Raw genomic sequence first — 24,452 nt, 5'->3', positions numbered from 1 at the left:
AAAAAGGAAGAAGTGAAGCCATCACTGTGTCAATGAACTCAACAAAGTTACTGAATAGGGTCAACTTGTCTATTACGTTTTCAAACCTTTTTTACAAAGTTGACCCACCCCCGCCCTCTGAAGTCAGAAGTTAAGTAGAAGTTGGGGGTGGGAGGGTTTTTTCCCTGCTGGTCTGGGGATTCAAGCTTTCAAACTTCCCCTAATTTCTCTGACCATTTTGCTGTTAGCATCACTTTGAAAAAGAATTGGGGACTACCTCTCCAGCTGCAGGTAATTTTCCCTGCTCACTGTTTCAGTGGCTGAAGTCAAGTTCCTGACAACCCTTGTTGATCTTTTAATATCGGTAAGAGAGAAATTCATATAACCAGAAGGCCACAGGATTTACAGCTGTGAAAATAGAGTGAACTCTTGAGCAACCCACTATACTGAAAGGGCTATTTAAATGAACCAAATCAAAAAGTGTACTCAAGGATGTGGATCCAACCAGTTCCACACAAATTACATTGGTCACATACAAGTTTAAAGACAGATTAGTCAGGATTCTTGAGAACATAAATCAAGGAACAAGAGAGCAAAAATAATATAAGGTGGAAGGGACATGTGTCCCAGTGGAGAGCCAGTGGTGTCAAATCAGGTCATTATCATTCCACATTTAATGTTTGCCTCTCACTAGTTTTTGTGGTAAACACAAGATGTTGGCTCACCATTTCTTCATTGTCCTGCTGGACATAGGTAAAAGTCCTCTCTGTCCATTTAAGTGTGTAAAGCAGGCAGTCTGTTTTGACTGACTGACTGCTTCTGTCTGCCTGCTATAATAATATGTATGTGCTGTAAAATAGTGTGTAAAACAGTAAAACACAAGACTACATTTATAAAGAACAGTTTATGATGAATTGAACACCTTTTGGTAAAATCTGAATAATCAGTGTTTTTTTTAATTGTGTGCGCGTTCAATGTTTGTTTTAATCAGTGACTTTTTAAAGCTTATTAGTGCTTATGTTGATGTTTTTTCACTAAATAGCCTATTTGAGATTTCTTAAGGTGTTATGATAGATCGTTTGTTATGTCAATTCCCAGGAATTTGATGTCGTTGACACTCTCAGCACTTCCCCATTTATGTGGAGGAGGTATATGTGGTCTTCCTGAATCTCCTAAAGTCAACAATGATCTCATGGTTTTTGTAGCCGTCAAGGCAAGATTATTGTCCGAATACCACTCCTTTTTGTAGCTTGTCTTCTCATTGTTGTAAAGAAGTCCCCCTATAGTGGTGTCCTAAGCAAACGTCACTATAGTGTTTGGTTTCTGACCAAATACCGCAAAGAATAATGAAGTTCCCATCAGACTCAGCTGTACTTTGTGTTTAGTGCTTTATGTGGGAAATGTGTCAGCTTGATTGTCATTGTAATAATTAATGTCTATCATCTCTTTCAGATAACAGTGACCTAATTGCCTGTATGGTGGTCAGCAAAGATGGCGGCCAAGCCCAGAGGTTCCTTGCTGTAGATGTGTACCAGATGAGTCTGGTTGAACCAGAAACCAAACGCCTTGGGTGGGGTGTAGTCAAGTTTGCCGGCCTTCTGCAAGTAAGAGAAAAGTGGCGTGTCCATGCCTGTGTGGACGTGTCTTTGTACAGTACTACAAAGAAAACTAAATATTGAGTCATTAAAACTACTGATTTCTGTGCCTGACTTTCTCTACTTTCTTCTACCTTTCTACCTTACACAAAGGCTTTGTATTTTTAATTTACCTGTCTGTTTTTATTGTTTTTCTTCATTCATTGAGCCCTTCATGTCATGTCATTTCACCAGAGAAATAAATGCTAGAAATATGGTATGTTAAATCATGTATCAGTATGGCCTTATCATTGGAAGTGAAATTGCATTTAATTTTTCTAACGCAATTCTAAAATGAATTGCAGAATGTATCAAGCGTGCTGTTGTGAAACGGATATAGATAAAGTGTTATTACAATGTGTTGCCTGTATGTTTTGAATCTATATATGTTTCCTTACTTTTTCTACTAACCCCTACTGTTTTTGGGTCTGAACCTATGATCTGAACTTGCAGCTATGGTCAAAGTTAATGTCCTATTTAACTATTTTATTTATTTACCTCACTTACTGTCTATTTGTATCTCATTCTGATTTTCTCAACTTATTTTTCAATGTCTTTTGCGTTTTGTTCTTTCTTGGTTTTGTGCTTTTTTTGTCTGTCCTTGTCCCACTGTTTTCTTCTTATTGTCCCTTACTTTTTTATTCCCACTTAATCCATTTTCCTTTTTCTGTACCTCTTTCCATCTCTGTCTCTTCCTCACTTTCTTTCTCTCTCTCTCTCTCTCTCACACGGTATATTCTCTCTAATGCTCTTCCCCATTCTTTGTTCCCTCTCTATCCTTCTCCTTGCTCCCTCCCTCTCTCAACAGGATATGCAGGTGTCTGGCGTTGAGGATGACAGCAGAGCATTGAACATCGTCATCCATAAGCCCAGCTCCAACCCCCACGCCAAGCCTCTGCCCATCCTACAGGCCAACTTCATCTTTGCCGACCACATCCGCTGCATTATCGCCAAGCAGAGGCTGGCCAAGGGTCGCATACAGGCCCGACGAATGAAGATGCAGAGGATTGCAGGTGCGTTAACCTTCTGTCCTCGCTAGTACAAAATATAATTTAGGGAGAATCAAATCAAGTGTATATTAATGTACGGCCACAGTTTAACAGCTAGCTCTGCTTCTAGCTAATGTTTTGCAAGGCTTCCACATCCTCAACAAAAGGATAAAGCCTACAAAAAACACCAAAAGGTCAATTAGTTCTTAGTTAATTTACTAATTTTAGTAAAAGTTCAAATATTCTCGCACAAAGATAATCTTTACTAACAGCTTCTTGTATCAGTCATTTTCCTGAATCTGGCAGTGTCCTTCTACATGTCGCTTATTTGTAATTAATCAATTAATAGATTTTTTTAAACATTACGTTCTCATTCTCCAATTCTTTTGTACTGTAAAGGCTGATGGATTTACCCATCAGTCAACTGTACTTCCCCTCCCAGTGGCCTGGTTCTTTAGAATTACGCTGAAGAGTAATAACTGTAATCTGAAATCTTGCCAGTGCAGCAAAATAAAGGAGGATATGAACCCTGCCAAAATAGCCACTGTAGCACACAGTCTGTCAGAGTGTCTCTCAGTGACTAAAGACTAACGCATACAAAAACATTTCTAGTATTATTGACTCCTATCATAGTAACAATACAGGGGATACCATTTCCCCCCCATGTTAGTCGTCTCCCAGTTTGTATTTAGTAAATTAGTAGTAGTAGTAGTAGTAGTATTATTACTAGGCAATTTAGTAATTTCTTAACATTATAAAGATGCTGTGTTCATGTCCCTTCTCCACTCTCCACTTACAGCTCTGTTGGACCTGCCTGTGCAGTCCAGTGCAACGGAGGTGTTGGGTTTCAGTCAGACAGCAAACGCTTCACCCAGCGGCCTGCCTTTCCGGTTCTACGAGCAGTCAAGACGGGGGCCCAACGACCCCACGGCAAATAGAGCAGTTTTTGCCTCTGTCGATAAAGTACCAGGTGACATACCAGGTTCCACCGCCTACACTGTTCTATAGAGATCTATTTAGAAAAAGTATATATCCAATAGCAAAGTGCCTATAATCTAGGTCTGAATTATCATACAAATGCCGTAAACAATAGCAGTAAACCCAAGCTCCTGGTTGACACAATGTTCTGACAGACTTGATACTTTATGAGAAGTATTATAATAGTCAATAAAAGAACATTGGGCCATTGAAAATGTATTAGGAGTGCGCCCGCATAGCACAGTAGGTAGAGCTGGCGCCCATATATAAAGGTTTACTCCTCAGCGCAGCAGGCCCGGGTTTTTAGTTGCCCTAATCTTCAAACAAAATGACAGTAGTAGTCTAACAGTAGGTCCATATTGTTTCTACTAGGAGAGTCGGGCTGATAATACAGCTGAAAACTGTCCTGACATTGCTTCACTTTTTTTGTTATAAATTCATGTATGTTCTTTCATGTTAAATACCATTTGCTGTAGTTTTACTTAAGATATACTTCTGTTGCATTGCCCGCACTAAATTCTTTTCCTAGCTTTTATAAAACCTGTTGCTTTTCCTGAATAGAACTCTTTGTTTTTCTCAGCAAGGAAACCTGCTCCTATTTTTAAAATGTAAAGGTGAAATTGAAATAATAGAAAGCTTCTTTTTAAGTATGGTAAACTTATATATTGACACTTTAAAGGTCAACAAAAGTGAATTGCAGTAACATTTTACTGTTAATTTTTAAGTGTATATCTCTCTCAGAATTTAAGAACACACATAAGGATACATGTGCACACGTGCAAAAAACTGCACCTGACACATACAGTAAGTCTCATTCTGTAGTTCCATGTGTGTATATATACTGTGTGCCACACAATAGTTCTCTCTCTCAACTTGTGTCGTTGGGGCTCGATATGGTCAGGTGAAATCATTTCCCAGCCATAGTATCACATGACTGTATTGTCTGTGCGTGTGTTTGTCTATGTTCAGGTTTTGCAGTGGCTCACTGTGTGTCGCAGCACAGTCCCTCGCCCCTCTCCTCCCCCTCGCCTCCCTCCAGTGGGAGTGGGAGCACAGGAAGATGTGACTCTGTTACTGCAAGTACTATATCAGCTCAGAGCCCCACAGGTAGCTCACAAACAGCACATCCACATTTCCTACATACAATACCACACAAATAAAGAGGCACTTATGGTGCAAGGTGCAGATTCCTGACTATAATGTAATTATGGAGCTGAGGTGTGGTCAACACAGTATATCTGCACTATACAGCACACACATATCTCCTGTGAGTATTGGGTGTAAACATGATATAGATTCGCACACACCATAAAAATCAGGATAGTTTGCAGTAGTGTCAGTCGGTCTGTCCAAATTATTTTTGGCACTTCTTACCTGCACAGCTCTCTGTATTAACTACGTAAAGTTCTGTGTGTGTCAATGTTCATGTGAAAAATGTGCAAATCCCGAGAGTGCAAGGGTTCCCACTGGTTATGGGGTGTATCTTGAAATTGTGAGTTATGTTCTAGGCAAAGGATTTTCTGAAATTTAAATTCTCTGCTGGGTTTAGCCAATATTGTGGAATTGTACAAGCTTGAAATATATATTTTTTTAAATGGTGCATTTATTTTGTTTTCTCACACTGCATTTTTCTGGAAGGTACACTTTTTACCCCTTTTATATCATCTCATTGTAGAAAATGAACATTTTTGGAAGGCTTTGGTAAAGAAAAACCACGTATTTTTACTTACATAAAAATGTCCTCCTCTGAGTTCACCTGTCTCACTCTTTCCTCTGCTCTCCTCTAGATGATGGTACGTTTTTGGACCACACCCCACCCTCCTCCTCTGGCGGAGAAGGGGAAGGAGTAGGTGGAGAAGTAATGCTTGTCGCCTCAACTCCCTCGCCCCCAGTCGCGGCTCCAGCCCTGGCCCCAAGCCTCACCCCGGCGTCCCAGCCCAACATCTCCCTCCTTACAGACAACAACGCAGAGACACTCAGCGTGGAGTCGCTCACGCTGCTGCCCCCAGCAGGCTCACCACACCTGCACCCCTGTGCCAGCCACATTCCCGCAGCGCACTCCTTCCAGAGACCAGACGCCTCCATCGCAGAGGAGGAGGAGGAGGAGGAGGAAGAGGGGCATAGGAAAGAAGAGCAAAGACAAGAAGAGGAGGAGCAGGAAGAGGAAGAGGGGTCCCCGATGGATGAGACGGAGACAGATGCAACGGTAAAAGAGGAAACCACGACAACGGAGTTGGTCACCCCCACTGACGAGGAACCAGAGGGAGTAGATAAGCCAGAAGGTGAAGACACACCTCTAGAGGTGAATATAGACAAACTCTCTGCTGCAGAGCTGCAAGAAAGAGACAACTCAGAGTACGTAGAGAACACAGAAGATACAGAGATGCACACTGACACACAAGACTCGCCTGAACTGGATTAAGCAACACACACTCAATCATGTTCATGCATTTAAACTTGTCTCTAAGAGGACAGTGAATCTATCCAGCTTGACTGCAGTATATTTTTATGTTGAGACCTGTAGATTAGGATAAGATTTTGGAGACATCTCAACATTTGTGTTTCACATGATGGAAGACTTTTTCTTTTCTTTTTTTCTCTGAGAGAACAGAGGATGAGACACTGGTCGAGCTCAAGAAGGCTTGAAGCACATTTGGGTTTCTGTGCACTTGTATATCCGGTTGTGTTTTTAAGCAAGCGTGTGTAAAGGCGCGCAACCAGCAATGTTTTTTACTCATTCTGATCGATTGTTTGTCAGCTCAAAGAAACACACACATACGCCACTTGCTGCTGTCGGGAGCTCTTTATCCACTTTAAAAAGGCCTGCTTTGTTTTTGTATCTTATGTTCACCGCTAATGTTTTGTGAGGGTTGTGGTCAGTTCTACGCAAACACACGCACGCACACTATACATAAAGTCTACACAGAGTCAGCTGCACTTGCCTTTTAACTGCTGCATGTCAGACACGTAAACAGTTACTGCCACCTAGAACTGCCAATGGGTGTGTGGTTGGTGTGTGGGGGGGGGGGGGGTCCTAACTGCTGTCTATTGTAGTAATGATCCATTCATTTACTAACTGGTGTCTATTATAGAAAATGTAGTACATCATCTCAGCATCTAGAGCAAGGAGGGAGCAGGTCTTATACTGTAAACAATTATTGGATGTTAACGTGACGTTGTAGCTGTTGTGCCCTGCTAGTACACATTTTGATTCATACATCTTGGAATGTACGGTGTATGAAAGCAGCTCTTTGCTTGTCATCACAGCCAGCAGTTGATTTCCATCATAGTTTGTATTAATCTGTCGGGCTGACGGTTTTGTACGGGTTGCCTGAGGGCCGTGTAACAAAGCATTTTTTTTTCCTAGATATGCAACAGTATTTAACAGACCTGGACCTTGTTGGATTTGCTTTTATTTTCAACTTCCATTCTAGATCACTAACTTCCTTTCCATAGCCATAATGTGGATCATAGCCTGCAGGGATTAGATAATGTGTGTTCATTCAATGAGATGATTCACCAATCAGAAACCTGACTAACAGAATAAATGATGTGAATGATCTGAATGATCTGAATGGAGCTGAACAAGTGGTACACTAGCTATACATAATAGATAGCAGTTCATTGAGTAATAGTAAATAATTCACTGAGTGCATGCAGGATTGCAATCATTCTCTACATAAAGAGTTTCAGTCTGTAGCAACACGGCTGAACTGCTATTTTGCTCATTAAAAAGCTGAGAATTGTTTGATATATTTAGGAATATGAAACAAGTTAGTTTGCTTGGTTAAATGAAACTCTGACAGCCTCATAGGGGGTTGTAGTATAATAAGATATCAGGGATGTTAGACGTGCCGACGTCAAAGGGTCATGAGACAGCGTTTGAAATAACATCTGCGTTTTTAGTTCCGCACATTGCCACAACAACACTGCGTTGAATGTATCGGCTGGTTGCCCCTCAGGCGCTGACCTGAGCTCAGTTTTACTCTCCTTGTTTCTGGGAATGGGCTTAAATAGATATGCTGTGTCCATTTACCTCGGAGGTCGGAGTTTGTAAACTGGGAATGACATCACACCCGAGTTGATTGGGTTCTAGTAACGACTTGTAATAAAACAGTGTTGGGTTGATAACAATTCATTATGCTGTATTTTGCTGCAGCAACATGTCTAAACTGTCTGTCAAAACGCGATGCTAAGAACAATGTGGGGAAAAAATGTAAAAATATTGGTAAACCATATAATACCCATTCTCCAAGAAAGATGAGTAGGAGTATAATTTGGATATTACCCCCCCAAAAAAACCTAAAGCGTACTGATGCAAAGTTGCATTGTCATCTCAAAGTGGGCACAAACAGTGGTCGCCTAGAAACAAAAAGCACTCGTGGAAAACCAACATTAATTTCTTGAGAGGCCTTTTTAAGGTCAGTGTAGAAGGGCACCCCCCCCCCCCCCCCCCCCCCCCCCCCCCCCCCCCCCCCCCCCCCCCAACCCACTCCTTTAACCAGCTGAATAAAGCTTTACTACTGCAATAACCTAAAGAGCTAACCAGTGAGGGGAGAGATGAATGTAACAAACAACTTATCTCTGGTGTTATTTGATCATTTTGAATGGGATCGGTGTATTTTTTTTTCCTTAATGGCATAAATATGTAAATCTTAGGAAGAAAAGCAGTGTCACCGATTCTTTAGAATATATCGCCTCATCCTTTTAGTCCTTTTCTTAACTTCTTCCTCTTTTCTCTTTTGCCTTTGCTTTTCCTGCTCTTTTCTATTATCTTAGCCATTATCTTACAGCAAAAGACTTAATGCCGATATTCTTCTTTTTAACTTTCATCAGTGCAGTCATCAAAAGTTTATCAAGGTGACTTTCAGAGCAATACTTTTCTTTTTGAATTGAGCTGTGTCGTTCCGTCTCGCTTCTGTAAATAGCAGAATGATAGTGGTGATCACTGGTGTACTGAGAGCAGTTTCTAATGGTTTGAAGGAATATGCCGCCATGTTTGAAGACAACATCACTGCATGTTGTCTGTAACCATTGGCAACCTCTATCGAAACAGGACATTTCAAGCTCCCATTATTGTCTCTGATTGTAGTGTGTGTGTATGTAATATTTGTATGCTCTGTAAATGCGTTTTGCTTTTAAACCTGTAATTATTGTTAATGAACTGAAACAGAGAATAAATAAAGAACTGCAATAAATTATTCTACTTAACAACAGTGAGACCACTGCGCAGGTGTTGTTGCAGACAGCCTGGTGGGGCTGGTGTTTTTTCCGCTCTCTTGCTCATGTTTTTTTCCCCCCCCCTTCTTCTTCTTCACAGTAGTAACCGCAGAGGAGGTTCTCCTTAGTGTTTGAGCAAGAAAACCACAGGAAATATTAGAAAAGAACTGCCAACCCCAGGAACACACACGTGTGTTTACTAAACTTAGCACAAAAAGTAAGGAAATGTGTGTTTGGTAGATTACTTCTCTGTGGTAACAAAGCTCGTTGGAAAGCCTGTTTAGTTATAGGGATCCAACCGATAGGGATTTTTTTAGTGCTGATGCAGATTTTTTTCTTTCTTTCTTTCTTTTTCATAAGCCTTAGCCGATGACCGATACGGACTGCCAATATTTGGAGCCGATAGTGCTTTTGCACCCTCAATTTACATCATAAAAATGTAAAACCTGCCACACTGGATTTCTTTTTGGAAACTACTCTGCCATTTCTTTAAAAATAATAAACAAAAACACAGATCAGTGTCACTTCTGCAATATTCTTACATTCATATCACCCAAGTTATGTGTGCAATGTGCATCATACATGTAAAAACGCAAATATCGGCCGGCCAATAAATTCGGTCTATCGCTATTTAGTACCCTTTCAAATGGTGACACATTTGTAAGGAACATTCATTTGTGGGATGAGCAGCAGGGCTGAGTATGTGGGAAACACCCATGAAATGACTGGTTTTGAGCTTCTGGAACCCCCCCCACCCGGTGCTGACAATCAGGTGCTTGATTCTGTAACCAGTGGCCGTCCCATATCTCCACGGTCTGGGACCGAACTCTATCCTCTAAGATGACAACGCTCGACCCACAGAGCGGGGTTTATCAGTGACTATACCTCCAGAATGTGGGAGTGGAGAGGATGGGATGGCCTGCCAGCGGTCCCGACCTCAACCCCACTGAACGCTTGTGGGGTCAGCTTGGTCGTGCTGTTTGTGCCAGAGTGACCCACAAAACCATGTTGGCTGGCTTGCGACAAATGCTGGTTGAAGAATGGGATGATATCCCACAGCAGTGTGTTACCAAGCTGGTGACCAGCATGAGGACGAGGTGCCAGGCTGTTGTGGCACTGTCTGGTTCTTCCACACGCTAGTAATGCTCCTGTTTGTGAAATAAACAAAATTGTGAAATTGCAAATATGTCTTGTTTCTTCAAACTTCAATCCACCAAAAACCAAACGAGTCAATGGCAGAATAAGCTGTTTGGCATTGGCAAAGTAGATTTTGCAAATTTTTCATAGGCGCAACCCACATACTCAACTCTGCAGCTCATCCCCCATATGCATGTTCCTTCCTTCCTAAGGGGACTAACAGTTTAAGAACAGTATAAGATTTATTGCCAAAAAGCATTGTTACCACAGAGAAATAATCAACCAAACACAAATCTCCTTACTTTTCTAAGTTTGTGAAGATTTCCACTGATTGTGTTTCTTGGCTTTAAAAGCTGTAAAGATAAAGATCCACCATACACTGCAGTTCCACAGCCAGGTGTCAACTTGTGTTTTTTAAGTGTGTGTGTGAGAGAGAGAGATGGAGTTGCCTTTACACTTTCTACCTTTGTGATGTGTTACTGTGGCTGCTGCAGGAGCCCTCAGTCATCTTGTGGTCTGTATGTGTTGCTTTTATCGCGGTTCCTCTCTTCAGGGAAGTCTGGTTATGTGTGCGTAAACATTTGAATGGGTTCCTGGTACTGCAACGATACTAACGTGTGTGTGTGTGTGTGTGTGTTTCTCTGTATTAAACCACGATCACAGCTTTCAATAAGCTTTTTTGACTGTAGAGATCTTGGACAGATTTGAAGGTGTGCAGTTGTGCTGTTTAAATCTGCACGCCCCCGAGTTTAAAGCTAGATGGCACTTTACACATGCCATTTCTGAGTATTAGCTGTTAACCAAAGATTAATAACCTGTACATCCCCCTCTGTGGTTTCCTTAGAGTTAAGTCCTCCTACCTTCTGGTTGGTTAGTTGTGTTGTTGTGAGCGGGGAGAACAGTAGGCTTTTTCTTAGGATGGCAAAATCATGATCAGCCCTACTTTTCCTCTGATATGCTAGTAATTGCCTTCGTTGGTTGGGTTTGTTGGGGGGGGTTAGGTTATGGCATGAGGAGTGAATGACAAGGGAAACCAATCCGAGGCAGAGCGTGGTGGGTCATGCCTTCACCATACTCGGAAAAAAGAAATATTGCGAACAGTAAAGTGCTGCTTAAGAAAGTTATCCGTCTCATCCTGAAGTTTCTTCTTATTAAAAAGGATCCAACCACCACATATCAAACCCTCACCTAACATTTATTTAAAGGCCTCTATGCCAAAGTTTATACCAGCCGGCAAAAAATTTGCTTAGTTTAGCTCAAATACTGGAAATGGGGGGGGGCAGCTAACTCTGTGAAAGTTGTGGAGTTGTGGTTGCTTACGGAATTGTAAGTTATAAAGCTTTTGGCAGGACTACTAGTGGCTAATGTTTGAAGAGAGTTGTGTGTTGCGGCGTTATCATTTCAGATTGAATTGTAGTAGGACTCAACTGATCCGAGTTAATGATACTAGAGACTCGCGACTCATGAGTCAGTTTAAAGACTCCGAGGCAATCACGGCTCAAACACTGGATTTTGTTACATTAAATTCTTTGGAAGATCTGTCTTTTGTTGATGAAGTGTTAAATCTGATGACCAACATTTCCACTAAGTGTCCTGAATATCAGATGTCATCATACTGGGACTATCCCAGTAACAAGAATTGGTGATTAACAAAATCCTCTAGAAAAGCCTGAAGAAACCACGGAACCTGGTGACTAACTCAGGAATTGGTGTTTGGTCATAGGAAGCCTTGTCCAAAAAAATACAAGATCAATGAGATTAGGATAACTAGATATAAACGCTCATAGGCTATAGGCTTTATTCTTTACTCACGTCAAATCTCAACACCCCCGTTACTCTTTCTCACTTTGTCCTTGGTCTTTTTCGTGTGGACCTTTCTGTTGAGGTGTCGGTTTTCAGTTCTCTAAAAGGAGAAAGATTTGTAATATTGAAGTGCGCGCGCGCGCGCGTGTGTGTGGTGTGTGGGTGTGTGTTGTGGGTGTGTGTGTGTGTTGTGTGGTGTGTGTGTGTGTGTGTGGTTGTGTGTGTGTGGTTGGTTGTGTGTGGTGGTGTGTTTAAAGGACAGAAAACTCCAAGCAGAGGACTCCACAGAAATCAGCTGATAAGCACACAATCACAAAACACTCACTTCCCTTTCACTTCTTAAAATAGTCAGGAATGTCCTGAAAACTGAGAAGCTATGAATGAAACTGCTACATATGATTCACTCACCACCCCGCCATCTGTGCTTAAACCATTGATCTCATTTCTAGGTAAAGCATCAAAAAAGTGGAATGAAACACACACGCCTATGAATAACTAGATATTGCAATCACAGTGTGTGTATCACTGACTCATGTTCCTTGTGTGTGTGTGTGGTGTGTGTGTGTGTGTGTGTGTGTGTGTGTGGTGGTGTGTGTGTGTGTGTGTGTGTGTGTGTGTGTGTGTGTGTGTGTTTTGTTTTTTCTATATTTGTGGGATCCAAATACCAGAGGTTCAGTTATTTGGGGGCCCGACAACTTTGTGGGGCCAAAATGCCGGACCCCACAACTTGAGTGAGTGAGTGAGTGAGTGAGTGAGTGAGTGAGTGAGTGAGTGAGTGAGAGCGAAAGATGTGTGACTACATCTGTCTAGACCCAAGAGGATCAAACAAAAAATCCCCGAAAAATATTACAAAGCCTTATGGTAAGGTTTGGTTTTAGCGTGTGTAGTTCTGGTTAGGTACGAGGAAGTGTAACAACCTCAAGTTAGAAATGATCACTATACACTACACTGTCTAAAAACAGTGGCATACATCATGTCATGAAATGGACAACTTTGGGCAAATGATTCTGCTTTCTTAAGATACATCTAGCTTACCGCACCCACATGTTCTGTAAAACAAGTTCTTTTTTTAAACATTGACATGACTCACTTTGTTAGAATTTTTGCCTTTACTAATACAAACTTGGCTTTCAATACAGCTTAATAAACCCTGTGACCAGTAAAGCAGTGGGGCAGTAAAGTATGTGAGGTGGCAATTTTAGGACATTACTTTTTGGGAAAATACTTTCTACCCATGTGTGTCAGGAGTTGACAGAAAGTAGCTAAGTTTCCATCCGTGTGTCAATCAAATGATCTGAAGTTTGGTAAAAAAAAAAACAATCGTGAATAAATCTGGTGAAAGTGTGTTTCCATCCAACGGCTTTAAAGCGAATAAAGACCTGTGTGTAATGACGTCACCTGCTGTTTTGAGATAAAATAGATTTGAGACATTTTAAGGTGTTTTCATTCATTTTCGCACTGAATCGTACAACATTCAAGCAAATGAATGTGCAAATAAAGTTTTTCTAGACAAAATGGCGCTGTCTACCAACACATGATCAACATTGCACAAGTTGTAAAAGTGCTTATGTGCTTCTGCGAGACAACTCTCTTTTTTTGAGACATGTATTGCTGTTTGTGCGCCTTCTATTTAGTCTGGAGGACGTCCCACGGCTTGTTGTAACCTTTGTAGCCCATTTCCTTCGCGAGTTCCTGATAAATTATGGAATTTCTTAGATTTTTGCATATAGCCGTTATACTTTGCTTGTAAATTAAATTCAAAAAATCCCTTGTCTCCTCATCCGTCCACTTACATCTGTCTGTGTTGACACCCGCCACGTGTGCAAACAGAGCGGAAATACTGGGCAGAAATTAACTAAAACTTCTTCTTCTTCGTTTTTTGGCGGGTTGCAACCATAAAATGACCTAAAACTTAATCGCAAATTCATTATATATTCGTCAAAAAACGTTTCCATCAGCGTTAATCGCATAAGCCGAATATCGATCAAGATCAAATCCGATGAGACCGAACGTATTTCCTTTGAGTCAATATTCATGAAATTCCATTGAATTTTATTGTTTCTATAAGGCATTTTTCATTCGATATCACTTAATTCAGTTAAAACATGTGGATGGAAACATAGCTAATGTTCCGCAACATGGATGTGAAAACACAACGAAACAGTTGAACTCTTAACCTTGTGGTTAAGAAGAAGAAAGTTGCATCAATGTCTGCCGCAACTTTACAACTGTTTGGATACACGCAACGGCTGTGTGTAAGAATGTGTAAAAAGTGTGTAGGGTTCCTGTTTGAACACTGCCTCGGATTTGTGCCACATCCCGGTCCCACCCGTTTAACCATAGCTTCATTTCCAAAGACTGTATTCTCAAGGCAAGCATTCAGCTGTACTTAGCTCCAATGTGACTGGGAACATATAGTGTGTGCAGTATTTTTGTCAAACATGTGAGTCATACATTTAAAGCAAGTACACCCACCTGGATCGGTGTAGCCTCACCCATTGTCAATAATGTCCAGCCGTTTGTCCAGTGTCCTCCTCTCTGCCACCGTCACCGGCTCTGTGATCGGCATGAAGCTGGACTTACCAGAGGAGCCTGTTCGGTGGAAGGCTGCTCCTTTGCCTGACTCCTTTGTCCCTCATGCCATCAGACACAACTCCTCACTCGGGAGGAGGAGGAAATAGAGTGAAGAAGACAGTACAGAACAGGAAGGAAGGGAAGGAGTGGTAGCCCCTCTTTCACTGTTCAATTAAGTAATTAATAATCTACTCACATACGTACCTGGACACTCTAACTGCTCTTAACTGATAATTTATGCTAATGGTCTTTTTATAGCCAAAGGTTTTATTGTTATTATTAGTATTATAAAATAGATAGCCTTTATTATTAGACTCATGGTCCATAAAACAACAAAAAAGATACAGATTCACAAGAAAGTTGTTATGTTATTTTTATACTGTTTTTCTCTCTTCTCTGTTTTCATACCTTTTTTGTAAGCTGCTGAAAACTGCTGCTGGAAATTTTAATTTCCTTGTCGTCCCAAAAGGATCAATAAAGAGAAGTCTAATGAAGAAAGGTGACATGTCAGCCAGTGTGTAATGAACAGCGGCATTCCTTGTTTAAAAGTCCTCTTTTAAATCTCTTCTTCGTGCACGAGATTAGAAGCGTTCATGTACATTATGTGTACAAAGTATTTTTAACATCTTGTACGTCTTTCCACCTGCTAGTATGTAAAAATGTGCTACATACCAAACCTTTGTCCTAATTCTAAAATGAAACGCTAACTGTGACTTTAACCGTGACCTTAATCTAACACGTCTCTGTCAAACCACTAACCCCCCCCCCCCACCAAAATTTCGCACTTCCTCCTGAGGAAATTTGAATCTGCGCTGGGCCCTTATTAAGTTAAAAGTACTACACACACACACACACACAAATAGACACAATCACACGTCACCTCTGCCACAGTTTCTGGTAAGTGTGTGTGTGTCTAAGCGTAAAAGTCCATTTACTACCAATGTGACCCCACCCACCTGTCACTTTCACCTACACACATGATTCACTGTGGTGACAATACTGTACACTACCGTGTCACACTTCCTGTCTGTCTGTCCTATTGTCTGTAACCTAGTGAGGCCAAAGCATGTATGACTGTGTGTGTGTGTGTGTGTGTTGTCCCCGCCTCTTTCTCCACCCCTGCCAACTCCTACCTCTCCCTGCACATGACGTGAGTTGGGGAAGAGAAATACCATAGTCAAAAAGTAACTAAAATTCGAGCAAGGTTGGTTTAAATAAGTTTTATTTCAAATATAATAGCAAATATAAAACATATTTTTGTATATCTGATTCAGTATAGGCAATATTATTATCTGCCTGGCAGAGAGGGTTGAGTAAGAGGCAATTTGCCTCCTACATACAGTACAACTTAGCACCAGACCTCGTGACTCCAACACCCTCTGACATCTTCTACAATATTTCATCTGTGTGTCGCCAACCATGACGGCAGATTTTAAAAAGACATCAAGTGGTGTTTGAGCCATCAGTGCTGGCAAACATTCGTGTGTGATGTAAACATTTCACAACATTAGAGTATTAAAGTCTGCTACAAAAGTCAAGAAAACTAGTACCACAGCCCGTACCCTCCCACAAGTCCACTCTGTTGACGTTCTTAAAGTCTTTCCACAATCCACTTTTAAACATTTATGGGGCTCTGTTGGCCACAAATGGGCAACAACAGACCCTACAGTTTCTAGTAGAGTGGTCATAGTTGACCCCACCACTTCTTTTATCTCTGTAATAGCTCTACTATGGCTGTAGATTTCTCTTAATGCCGCTTTTTCCAACTTTTCATGCTTCCTCATGACCCGAAGGCGCTCTGTCCGTGTGCAAGTTGAGTCTCTGGAGGTAATGTGTGTTGAAATGTCATGGCCCGTCCCATTGGACACTGCCTGTACTCGACTGTGGCCATAATGTCTCTTGTGGAACAATTTGCAGCTTTTTAGCACAAAACAGAGAGACGCTTCTTTGTGTAACCACGGCGATGCAGGCTTAACCTCCAACACACGGTGGGCAGGTTTTACCAAATACTCCTCCTGTTTACTGTTACTTGGTAAAAACTGCCTTCTTGAAATGAAAAATAATACTATCAAAACTTTATATGGCAAGCTGGTCAAAGTTTGTAAGGGAATTCCAACAGGAAGTCTTGGACAACATGAGTGAGTGGCAGCTCCGACACCCGGCTCACTCCTCCACACAGCTCCATGATGCGCTTCCTGCACAGCTCCTGCAGCGTTGGCTTCCATTTCCTGTATGGAATGCTCAGGCTCTTCTTGGGAGAATTGATGTAATGCTCCAAAAGGGCAAAGAGTGTCGGAAAGGAGCGCTCGTTGCCCGCCAGTGAGAACTTTTGTCGCTTGTAGTCAATGCGCACGCTGACCGGGCCGCTCTTGCCGTGGTAGGACAGCGTGAAGAAGACGTCTTTCTGCCGGCTATCGCGGATGAGGAAGCTGCCCAGGGGCGCGTCCCGCAGCATGCGATGGGCGTCCTCCACTCCCAGAGGACCCCAGTAGAAGGCGCTGTGCTCGAGCTTGGCCGCTGTGTCTGTGATGATCTTGCAGTCCTCCTTGCAGGAGAACGTGGGGAAGTGGGTCAGATACACAGAGGGGACAGACGCCGACCTCGGGTTTGGATCGGGAGCGGCCCGACGCTGAAGCTGCTCCAACTCGGTGCGGTGAGAGCTGAGAGCGAGCTCGGGCCTAGCCGGTGGTGAAGACAGAGGCGATGAGGAGGAGGACAGCGAAGATGATGAGGATGCCGATGATGACGACGATGAGCTTGACAACTGGGTCTTGTCATGGCCTTCCACTGTGCTGTCGGCTACCATCCTACAGGGGAGAGAGGCCCCAGACCCTCTCCCATCTCAAACCACCACACTGACATTCTGAGAGAGACAAGACAAGACAGAGTTATTATCAAACAGTAATGTATTACTGAGTGAAGCAAATTACATTTCGTACAACCTGGTTTAACTAAAACCAGTTAAGAGTAACACTTTTCTATCAAAATTATCAGGACAGTGAATCTCATCTTTCACAAGAACACACAACCCTTAGGCAGTGCCAATTTAAGACCCTAAAGCTCTAAAAGGAGAAAGATGTGAAATATTGAAATTGTGTGTGTGTGTGTGTGTGTACAATTGAGTGACTGTCTCAGGGTTTAGGTTAGATATTAATTTGAGTTTCCATGTAACTGTGTTTCATATCACTGGAATCTGCTGTTAGGCCAAAATACAGTCAGCTGTTTACTGCCTGGACACACACGCACACGCACACGCACACGTTATGCTTATAGCAGTATATTTATTCTGTAACATTTCTGCCTCAATGACTGAAATACGTGGTTGAAATCAAACTTTTCCAAGCCAATGACAAATACAAAAAAAAAATTCAATGAATGTATACATTGTGAACTGAAAGCAATATTTGAGTTTTTATTATTATTTTCGAGCCTATTATCCCCTGTGGAGGATCTTTAGATACTCATCAGCTGAGTACAACTGACGCATTGTCCGTGTCCCAAACTCTCATCATCACATAACAGGCCTATCCTGTATCTTCCTGCGTAGTTCAAAAGTTCAATGTGAATGACTTTGTGTTTGAGGTAACTACACGTAGCTCTAAAATTTCCCAAAAAGGCTAAAGATTAACAGGGTGTGGGTGTTATAATTGTGGATTGTTTAGCTTCAATGAGCCATGGAGATGAGTCACATTCAAAGTATAATTTAGATGAGAGTAAGGAGTAGCCTAAGTGTTTCTCCTTATTGTCTGCGTGGCCTCATAACGTTTTACAATTTCCACTGGACAGTGGGAATCAAACAAGGGTAAGAGTGAAACTCCAGCAGGCATTTCATTTCCCCAAATGTCCACACGCTCAGGCACACAGTTTACCATTTAACTCCCTCAATGTTTCCAATGCACAAAGGCGCAGAAACCCCCGCCACCCCCAAAAAAACAGCCATGAATCCAAACCCACCCAACAGCAGCCCACAGCATAACTCCAGCTGGAGAAGTCTTACCGTTTTGTTCTAACGACAGCGGCTGTTTAAAGATCCGTGTGTTTAAAATCCAAAGTGCCAAAACACCGCGATAAGTGAGACCAGTTAATGTCCTGCAGGTAATCCGTGACGCAGCGCCGGATAGAGGGCCACCATCAATGTGACAGCTCGGTCGACCTGCTGGCTCTGATTCCACCTTGTTAAATCATACTCTCTCGCGTGTGTGTGCTGGCGTGGTAAACACGTCTTGACTTTATACCGTCCCATTGGCTCCGCCCGTTCCTCTAAGAGCCAGGGCTCGCTTTAGCGGCAGGCAGCCAGTTTCTCTGAAACACAACCGAAAGTGAAACTAAGCTCAGAGCAGCCCCCCTCCCCTCCCCATGCTCTTTCAGTTCATTTGAACGCAGCTATTATTTGGAGAATGTCGAGAAAACCGCAAAGCCACATGACAGTAGGACGTTTACAGAAAGACAGGTGACGGATCCGATTAATGCATTACACGGTTTGGGCATTCATAGCAATGTTTCATAAGAGGATTTTAATTATGGTGTTGTAGTCATTCTCTTTCTCTCTCTCTCTCTCTTTCTCTCTCTCTCTCTCTCTCTCTCTGTCTCTCTCTGTCTCTCTCATTCAGATATGTCGACCTATAATTAAATATTCATACTTCAACACATCAGTCATTTCAAAAGAGCACAGAATGGGCTCAGTTAGTTATGTGGGATTAAACCTGTCTGAAGCGGTTTAAATCAAATGACATATCATGTTAAATGTCTTTCATGTCTGTTTTTTTTTACCTTTGCCCAACATGGTAAGTTCCTTTTTGATAATGATCTCTGCAATCAGAAAGCATTCAAATGAAGTCACACAAGAAGGAAATGTTTGATCTTTCTGATAAAAAAGAAGCAGTAGTGAACAAATCAGTTGACTCGAGCCACGAGGGAAACCAAATCAGCGCCTCTGCGGCTCCACTTCTTCATTTGTTGTTAATGGTAGGCTCTTCTGCAAAAAAAGGTCTAATGGGGCCTTTGCATATGGGGTGATTCAGCTAAGAACTTATGATCATATTGTGACATATTGTTAACTTTCAACACCAAAGCCACATCAGGACAGTTTCCTTGTGAATCCCATTTTTAAAATATTGTTATAATGGGACGTCGATGACATACCATAGTTCTTATTCCTCTTTAGCTGTGGGGCACATGGTGGTTGTAACACAACCTGAGCCAGGGAGGTGTATTGTTTTCAAGTTGGCTAAGTGTCAACTATTTCACATGAAGTCAAATCACTCTGCGGTCATAAACTCCAGCCTATTTACGATGAATTCTAATTATATCAGTTACAGTAGAGCCAGTGCCAAAATTACAGTTATTAGAAGTTGGACATTTATCACATCTCACTTTAACTTTATTTAGAGAGCTTTTGTGTGCAGGTGTGTGTGTGTGTGTGTGTGTGTGTGTGTGTGTGTGTGTGTGTGAAGTGCGCGCTTATCCACATGCTTTGTAATGTTTTGGCAGATGGTTTGACAGACTCAATTAGTGTTTTTAATGCCAAAAGTTAATTGTAAATGTAGCTGCACTGCATCACTCATCATAATAATCTTGTTAAATGTGCACTCACGCACATACACACACACACAGACACAGACACAGACACACACAACACCAAACACACCACCACACACACACACACACACACACACACACACATACACATACACACACACACACACACTGAAAGTTAAGGAAATTAAGACTCTAGGACAGCTGGCATTGCCTTACGAGGCAGAGACAGACAGAAAGGCTGGCAGGCTGACAGATAGGCAGACGATAGCTATAAAATAAAAAGGTCATAGTGTGAGGTCATAGTAATCCGTGTATGTCTGTGTTATGGTAACTTTCATTTTATCAGGAGTGGCCTGACTCAGTTAGTACTCAAATAAGCCTTCTGGTTCTATTACGTAAATCTGGTGTTAATAATGCCCACTCTGTAGAATTAAGATAAAACTCTTTGGCTTTGTATCAGTCTTGCACCACTTTGCTTTATTCATCAGGTGATCGTTAAAATGTGTTTGCTCTCCCATCATGGAGACCCTGCAGGAAACAAGCCGGCAACCCAGCATTCTTTTAAAAAAGCAACAAAAATGATTTGATGTATCCTTTAAGCAACATTATGTTGGTACCTTAAACTACCAGTGTTGTAGCTGCTAGCACAGGCACTTCGCACGGCTGGGAGGAGGAGGTTTTTCAGGCCCAGGCCGGGGGGGAATGCTGAAGGGCGGCGGCGATGTCATGCCAGAACCGGAGCAGAGCAAGAGGGTGATGGGACGGGGTTCCGCAGCCTCTACAGACATCATGGTAGAGGCAAAGAGACCGGAGAGAAAACGGAGTAAGCTAGAGGAAAGGAGAGAGAGTGACCGAGCAAGAGTAAATGTCGGACTGGCTTTTAGTCGTGGCGAGAGCTCCAGGAAATAAAAGGCTACAAGCCATCTTGCTGTTGGACTAGTAAGTAATATTAGCTAATGTTAATGCTAGCAAAGCCTTAGACTTGCGAGACCTTTCTTTAGGGGAGGGTCTGGCTAGTCCACACAGCAATTTTGGGATCAGAGAAAAAAACGGCCCCTTGTTTATGTCTGTTTCTTTTAACCAATCCCAATCATCTCGGGCTGTGAAAAACGCCAAGTAGAGCCACGGTGCCTCTGCAAAAAAAGCCTTGAAAAGGAGTTTGTTTTGGTGGAACATGTGTATGTTCAAAGGTTGTTTTAGTCATGCAACAGAAATCTCAGATTCAACAGATAGTCTCGCTGTCTCAATTTACCCTGTGTAGGGATCTGAGGAGCAGTTAACCGATCATATCTGTGGTTCAGCTGCATTGAGTTTTCCCAATGTTAGAGGAGTGCAATGGAGTACTCTTTTAAAGGTGCCCTTTGACCTCCACAACAGTCAACTTTTAAAAAGAAAACGATTATCACTTACACGTCTCATATCCCATTGTGGGACAAATTTGTTATTGTTACATTTGGTCATGATTTCCTTTCGAATTGGCAGCAGGATATAATATATCGGATATTAAAGACTACATATATAGATTCATATCTACACCTGAAACTGTATCAATGTGCATTTTTGCTGATACTGGAAATCTAATTAACCTTTTTCCACTTTAAATTAGTGTGTTTAACAGGGAAGTGCAAAATGCAAGTTGGAGCATGCAGAATACTTTTTGATCTGTGTATCAAAAAAAGATTCATGTAAGATGAGAGACAGGCAGAGAGAGGGGGGACTGGGTTTACTGCTCTCTGACTGACTCTGCTTAATCAGAAACACACGGCTCCACTGGATGTCTGCCACAGATGTCTCTGCATGTATGTCTGGAAGTTCTTATGTGCATTGTAGACATATTCTAAATTACCATTGTCTCATTCTGTACAATGCAGTTTTTAACGCGTGCATGTGTCTTGCGTGCTCAGTGTTTATTTGCACATGTGTGTCGACATACTCCATGAGTTTCATTTCTGTGAAACAGGGAGAGAAACAAGAGACTGAAACATAGCCCAGTTAACAGAGTCCTTGCTGTGTCTAATTACAGATCCCTATTGAGGGTATAAGAGTGTATGAATGCAACGGTTTAACAGAAAATGCATTTACATAGAAAAATAGTGTCGGTTGACACTATGTTGTAGTTCGAATGCTCTGGGATCAGTTTTAGTTATTCAGAAGGTATTTGTTGCTGAAGCCGCATGGAATTTGGTAACTTCAGCGTAATGGTTTATTTTATTTTGCATGATAGCCTGCAGTGTGGGAGGACTCAATGGATAACAAATGGATGAAAAATGCAGCATAATTGGAAAAAAACATATGAGCTTTGTTGGAGTCTGTCTGTACTTTTATAGCTTGCATGTTTAATCTGAGGCATGACTGCAGATTACCAGCAGTGGTTGCTGAATATTAGCAGAAGAAATATGTCATGGCACATGCACTCAAGTATCTGCAGGAGCGAGATGATGCTTTGGTGTTATTGTTTTTCACTTTTAGTATGGGCTCTGCAGAGATCATGTAAAGACAGATATTAGACAATGCACTGGACCTGTATGTCTGTATGGGTGTGTCCTCATCCGTGGCTTTATGTCAGGTAAATTAAAACTTTCACATCCCAAGGTGTTCTGGTCTAAAGCGACTTCCTGTTTCGGAAAATCTGCACTTCCTTGTGTGGAAAAACAGGAACTTTCTTCAGCACTTATTAACATCTCTTTGTTCTTTGAGTTTGACTGTGGCTAACATTTGCCAGTTGACAGCAGTGACTAAGGGGGTTGCTGATTGGAAATTAGTGGATGCATGTTGTTTTTTGCCATTCATGTTGTACACCTATTGTTCTTGTTTGGTACAGTAACTTCTGTGTCACTGTCCACCTTCAGTCACCATTTTGTATTTTATCCTGGGAGTTTTCTATGCTGTCTCATTGGTATTGTCTGTAGTGTAAATAAACCGTTTGTAGTCTTGCAAATAATCACTGCTGTTACTGTAAGTGTGACACCCTCCCTTCCACATGCTGTGTACTCACATGCACTTGCTCCATAGCAGAATTCACTTTCAATATGAGGACAATCTGATGATAACATGTACCATAAATTACTGCCTTCTTGGCTACACTTTCGGTTTGCTGTATTTTTATTTGTATATATACAAATGAAATTATACAGCAAACTGAAAGTATCCGCAATCCTTCTCAATACATTTACAGTACATGTACTGTAAATTTTGTGATAAAAATTGCTGATTATACTGTTCCTGAATGGCCAGCCAACAATGATAAGACATGAATGGGAGTTACAGTGAATAGTTAGCAGTTATCATCTAGTAAACATTACAGGCACTTTGGATCTTTAGACGTTATGGTGTATCCTGGCGCACTAAACCAACAATTAAATTGGGTTTGTGTGTGTGTGTGTGTGTGTGTGTGTGTGTGTGTGTGTGTGTGTGTGCGCCTACAGTTTTGAATGGCTCATTATCACAAACCTGTATTTTATTTTATGATGAGCTTTACAAGAAGGCATAAAACAAAGGTGGTAGTAAACACAGTAGCACAAAAAATAAATGAAGAATAATTAAACACATTCACTGTTTTTAATAATTATGATGCTGTTAAAAACAAGACTAGGAAAGTTTGTTGAAGAAGATATGATATTTAGTAAATACAAAATCTTATGCTTCACTTATTTACACGTCATAGACACAGATGCATACATACATCCCTACACATTTACACTGTTTTTCTTTTCTTCCCTTTCTTCTTCTTTCTACACCCTCTATCTATAGCAGATTAAATAACACATCCATACTAGACTTAGTATATAGATATGTTAGTATATAAATATATTATTATATAGATATATTAGTACATAGATATATTAGTATTAGATAAGATGATATAAAGATGTATTTGTATATAAATATATTAGTATATGGATACATGAGTATATACATATATTAGTATATAAATATATTAGTATATAGATATATTATTATGTAGATACATTTGTACATGGATATATTAGTATATAAATGCCAAGAAACCATACAGTCATTATACAATACTATCACTTCAAATCCTTTTCGTATTCCTTTAATATATTCATTTTAAATAATCTCTTGAAATTTCTCATACAGTATAGCAATTGATTTGGATATTTTGGCATTAATATCGTGTATACACTCACCTAAAGGATTATTAGAAACACCTGTTCAATTTCTCATTAATGCAATTATCTATTGTTGGTGCCAGACGGGCCGGTCTGAGTATTTCACAATCTGCTCAGTTACTGTGCATCCCACAAATCTCCATCAACTGCAAGATGCTATCCTTTCAATATGGGCCAACATTTCTAAATAATGCTTTCAGCACCTTGTTGAATCAATGCCACGTAGAATTAAGGCAGTTCTGAAGGCGAAAGGGGGTCAAACACAGTATAAGTATGGTGTTCCTAATAATCTTTTAGATGAATGTATGTGGCTTCCAACTTAACTTTTCATCAATTATGACTCCCAGAAATTTAAGTTCTTTTACTCTTTCAATTTTAGTATCATTTATCATACGTTTTTTGTATAAAGTTGTGGCACGATTACCAAAAATTATAAATTTAGTTTTACTTAAGTTCAGTGTTAGTTT

The 24,452-nt window shown here is 41.1% G+C and overlaps 2 protein-coding genes and 1 long non-coding RNA gene across 8 annotated transcripts in view; 1 reads left to right on the top strand and 2 right to left on the bottom strand.

Annotated features, from left to right (window-relative positions):
• The window catches only part of clec16a (C-type lectin domain containing 16A), a 49,555-nt gene extending 32,235 nt beyond the window's left edge, over positions 1 to 17,320 (top strand). For 4 of the 6 annotated variants that reach the window (XM_032537657.1, XM_032537654.1, XM_032537655.1 and 1 more), the window contains 5 exons: positions 1,432 to 1,583; positions 2,422 to 2,626; positions 3,402 to 3,572; positions 4,550 to 4,687; positions 5,368 to 6,363. In XM_032537657.1, the coding sequence (XP_032393548.1) occupies positions 1,432 to 1,583; positions 2,422 to 2,626; positions 3,402 to 3,572; positions 4,550 to 4,687; positions 5,368 to 6,002 (1,301 nt within the window). In that variant the 3' untranslated portion in view covers positions 6,003 to 6,363. Of the gene's footprint in view, positions 1 to 1,431; positions 1,584 to 2,421; positions 2,627 to 3,401; positions 3,573 to 4,549; positions 4,688 to 5,367; positions 6,364 to 12,252; positions 12,258 to 17,308 lie in introns of those variants that run through there. The other 2 variants (XR_004335329.1, XM_032537656.1) reach the window with 2 other exon arrangements.
• Positions 10,172 to 24,452, bottom strand: part of LOC116703080 (uncharacterized) — a 22,184-nt gene continuing 7,903 nt past the window's right edge. The window contains exons 2-4 of the long non-coding RNA XR_004335333.1: positions 22,985 to 22,990; positions 20,321 to 20,327; positions 10,172 to 10,238 (exon numbers count right to left, since the gene is read on the bottom strand). This is a non-coding gene — a long non-coding RNA (uncharacterized LOC116703080). The remainder of the gene's footprint in view (positions 10,239 to 20,320; positions 20,328 to 22,984; positions 22,991 to 24,452) is intronic.
• Positions 16,140 to 18,573, bottom strand: socs1a (suppressor of cytokine signaling 1a). The gene is made up of 2 exons (XM_032537666.1): positions 18,312 to 18,573; positions 16,140 to 17,177 (listed from the first exon to the last, which is right to left on the bottom strand). Exon 2 carries the CDS (start codon positions 17,118 to 17,120, stop codon positions 16,407 to 16,409), a length of 714 nt encoding a protein of 237 aa, XP_032393557.1. The 5' UTR covers positions 17,121 to 17,177; positions 18,312 to 18,573; the 3' UTR covers positions 16,140 to 16,406.

This window comes from Etheostoma spectabile, chromosome 15, assembly GCF_008692095.1.
Source record: "Etheostoma spectabile isolate EspeVRDwgs_2016 chromosome 15, UIUC_Espe_1.0, whole genome shotgun sequence".
Classification (NCBI taxonomy): domain Eukaryota; kingdom Metazoa; phylum Chordata; class Actinopteri; order Perciformes; family Percidae; genus Etheostoma; species Etheostoma spectabile.
The sequence above is the reverse complement of the archived record's forward strand: the minus strand, read 5'-3'. Positions and strand labels throughout refer to the sequence as shown.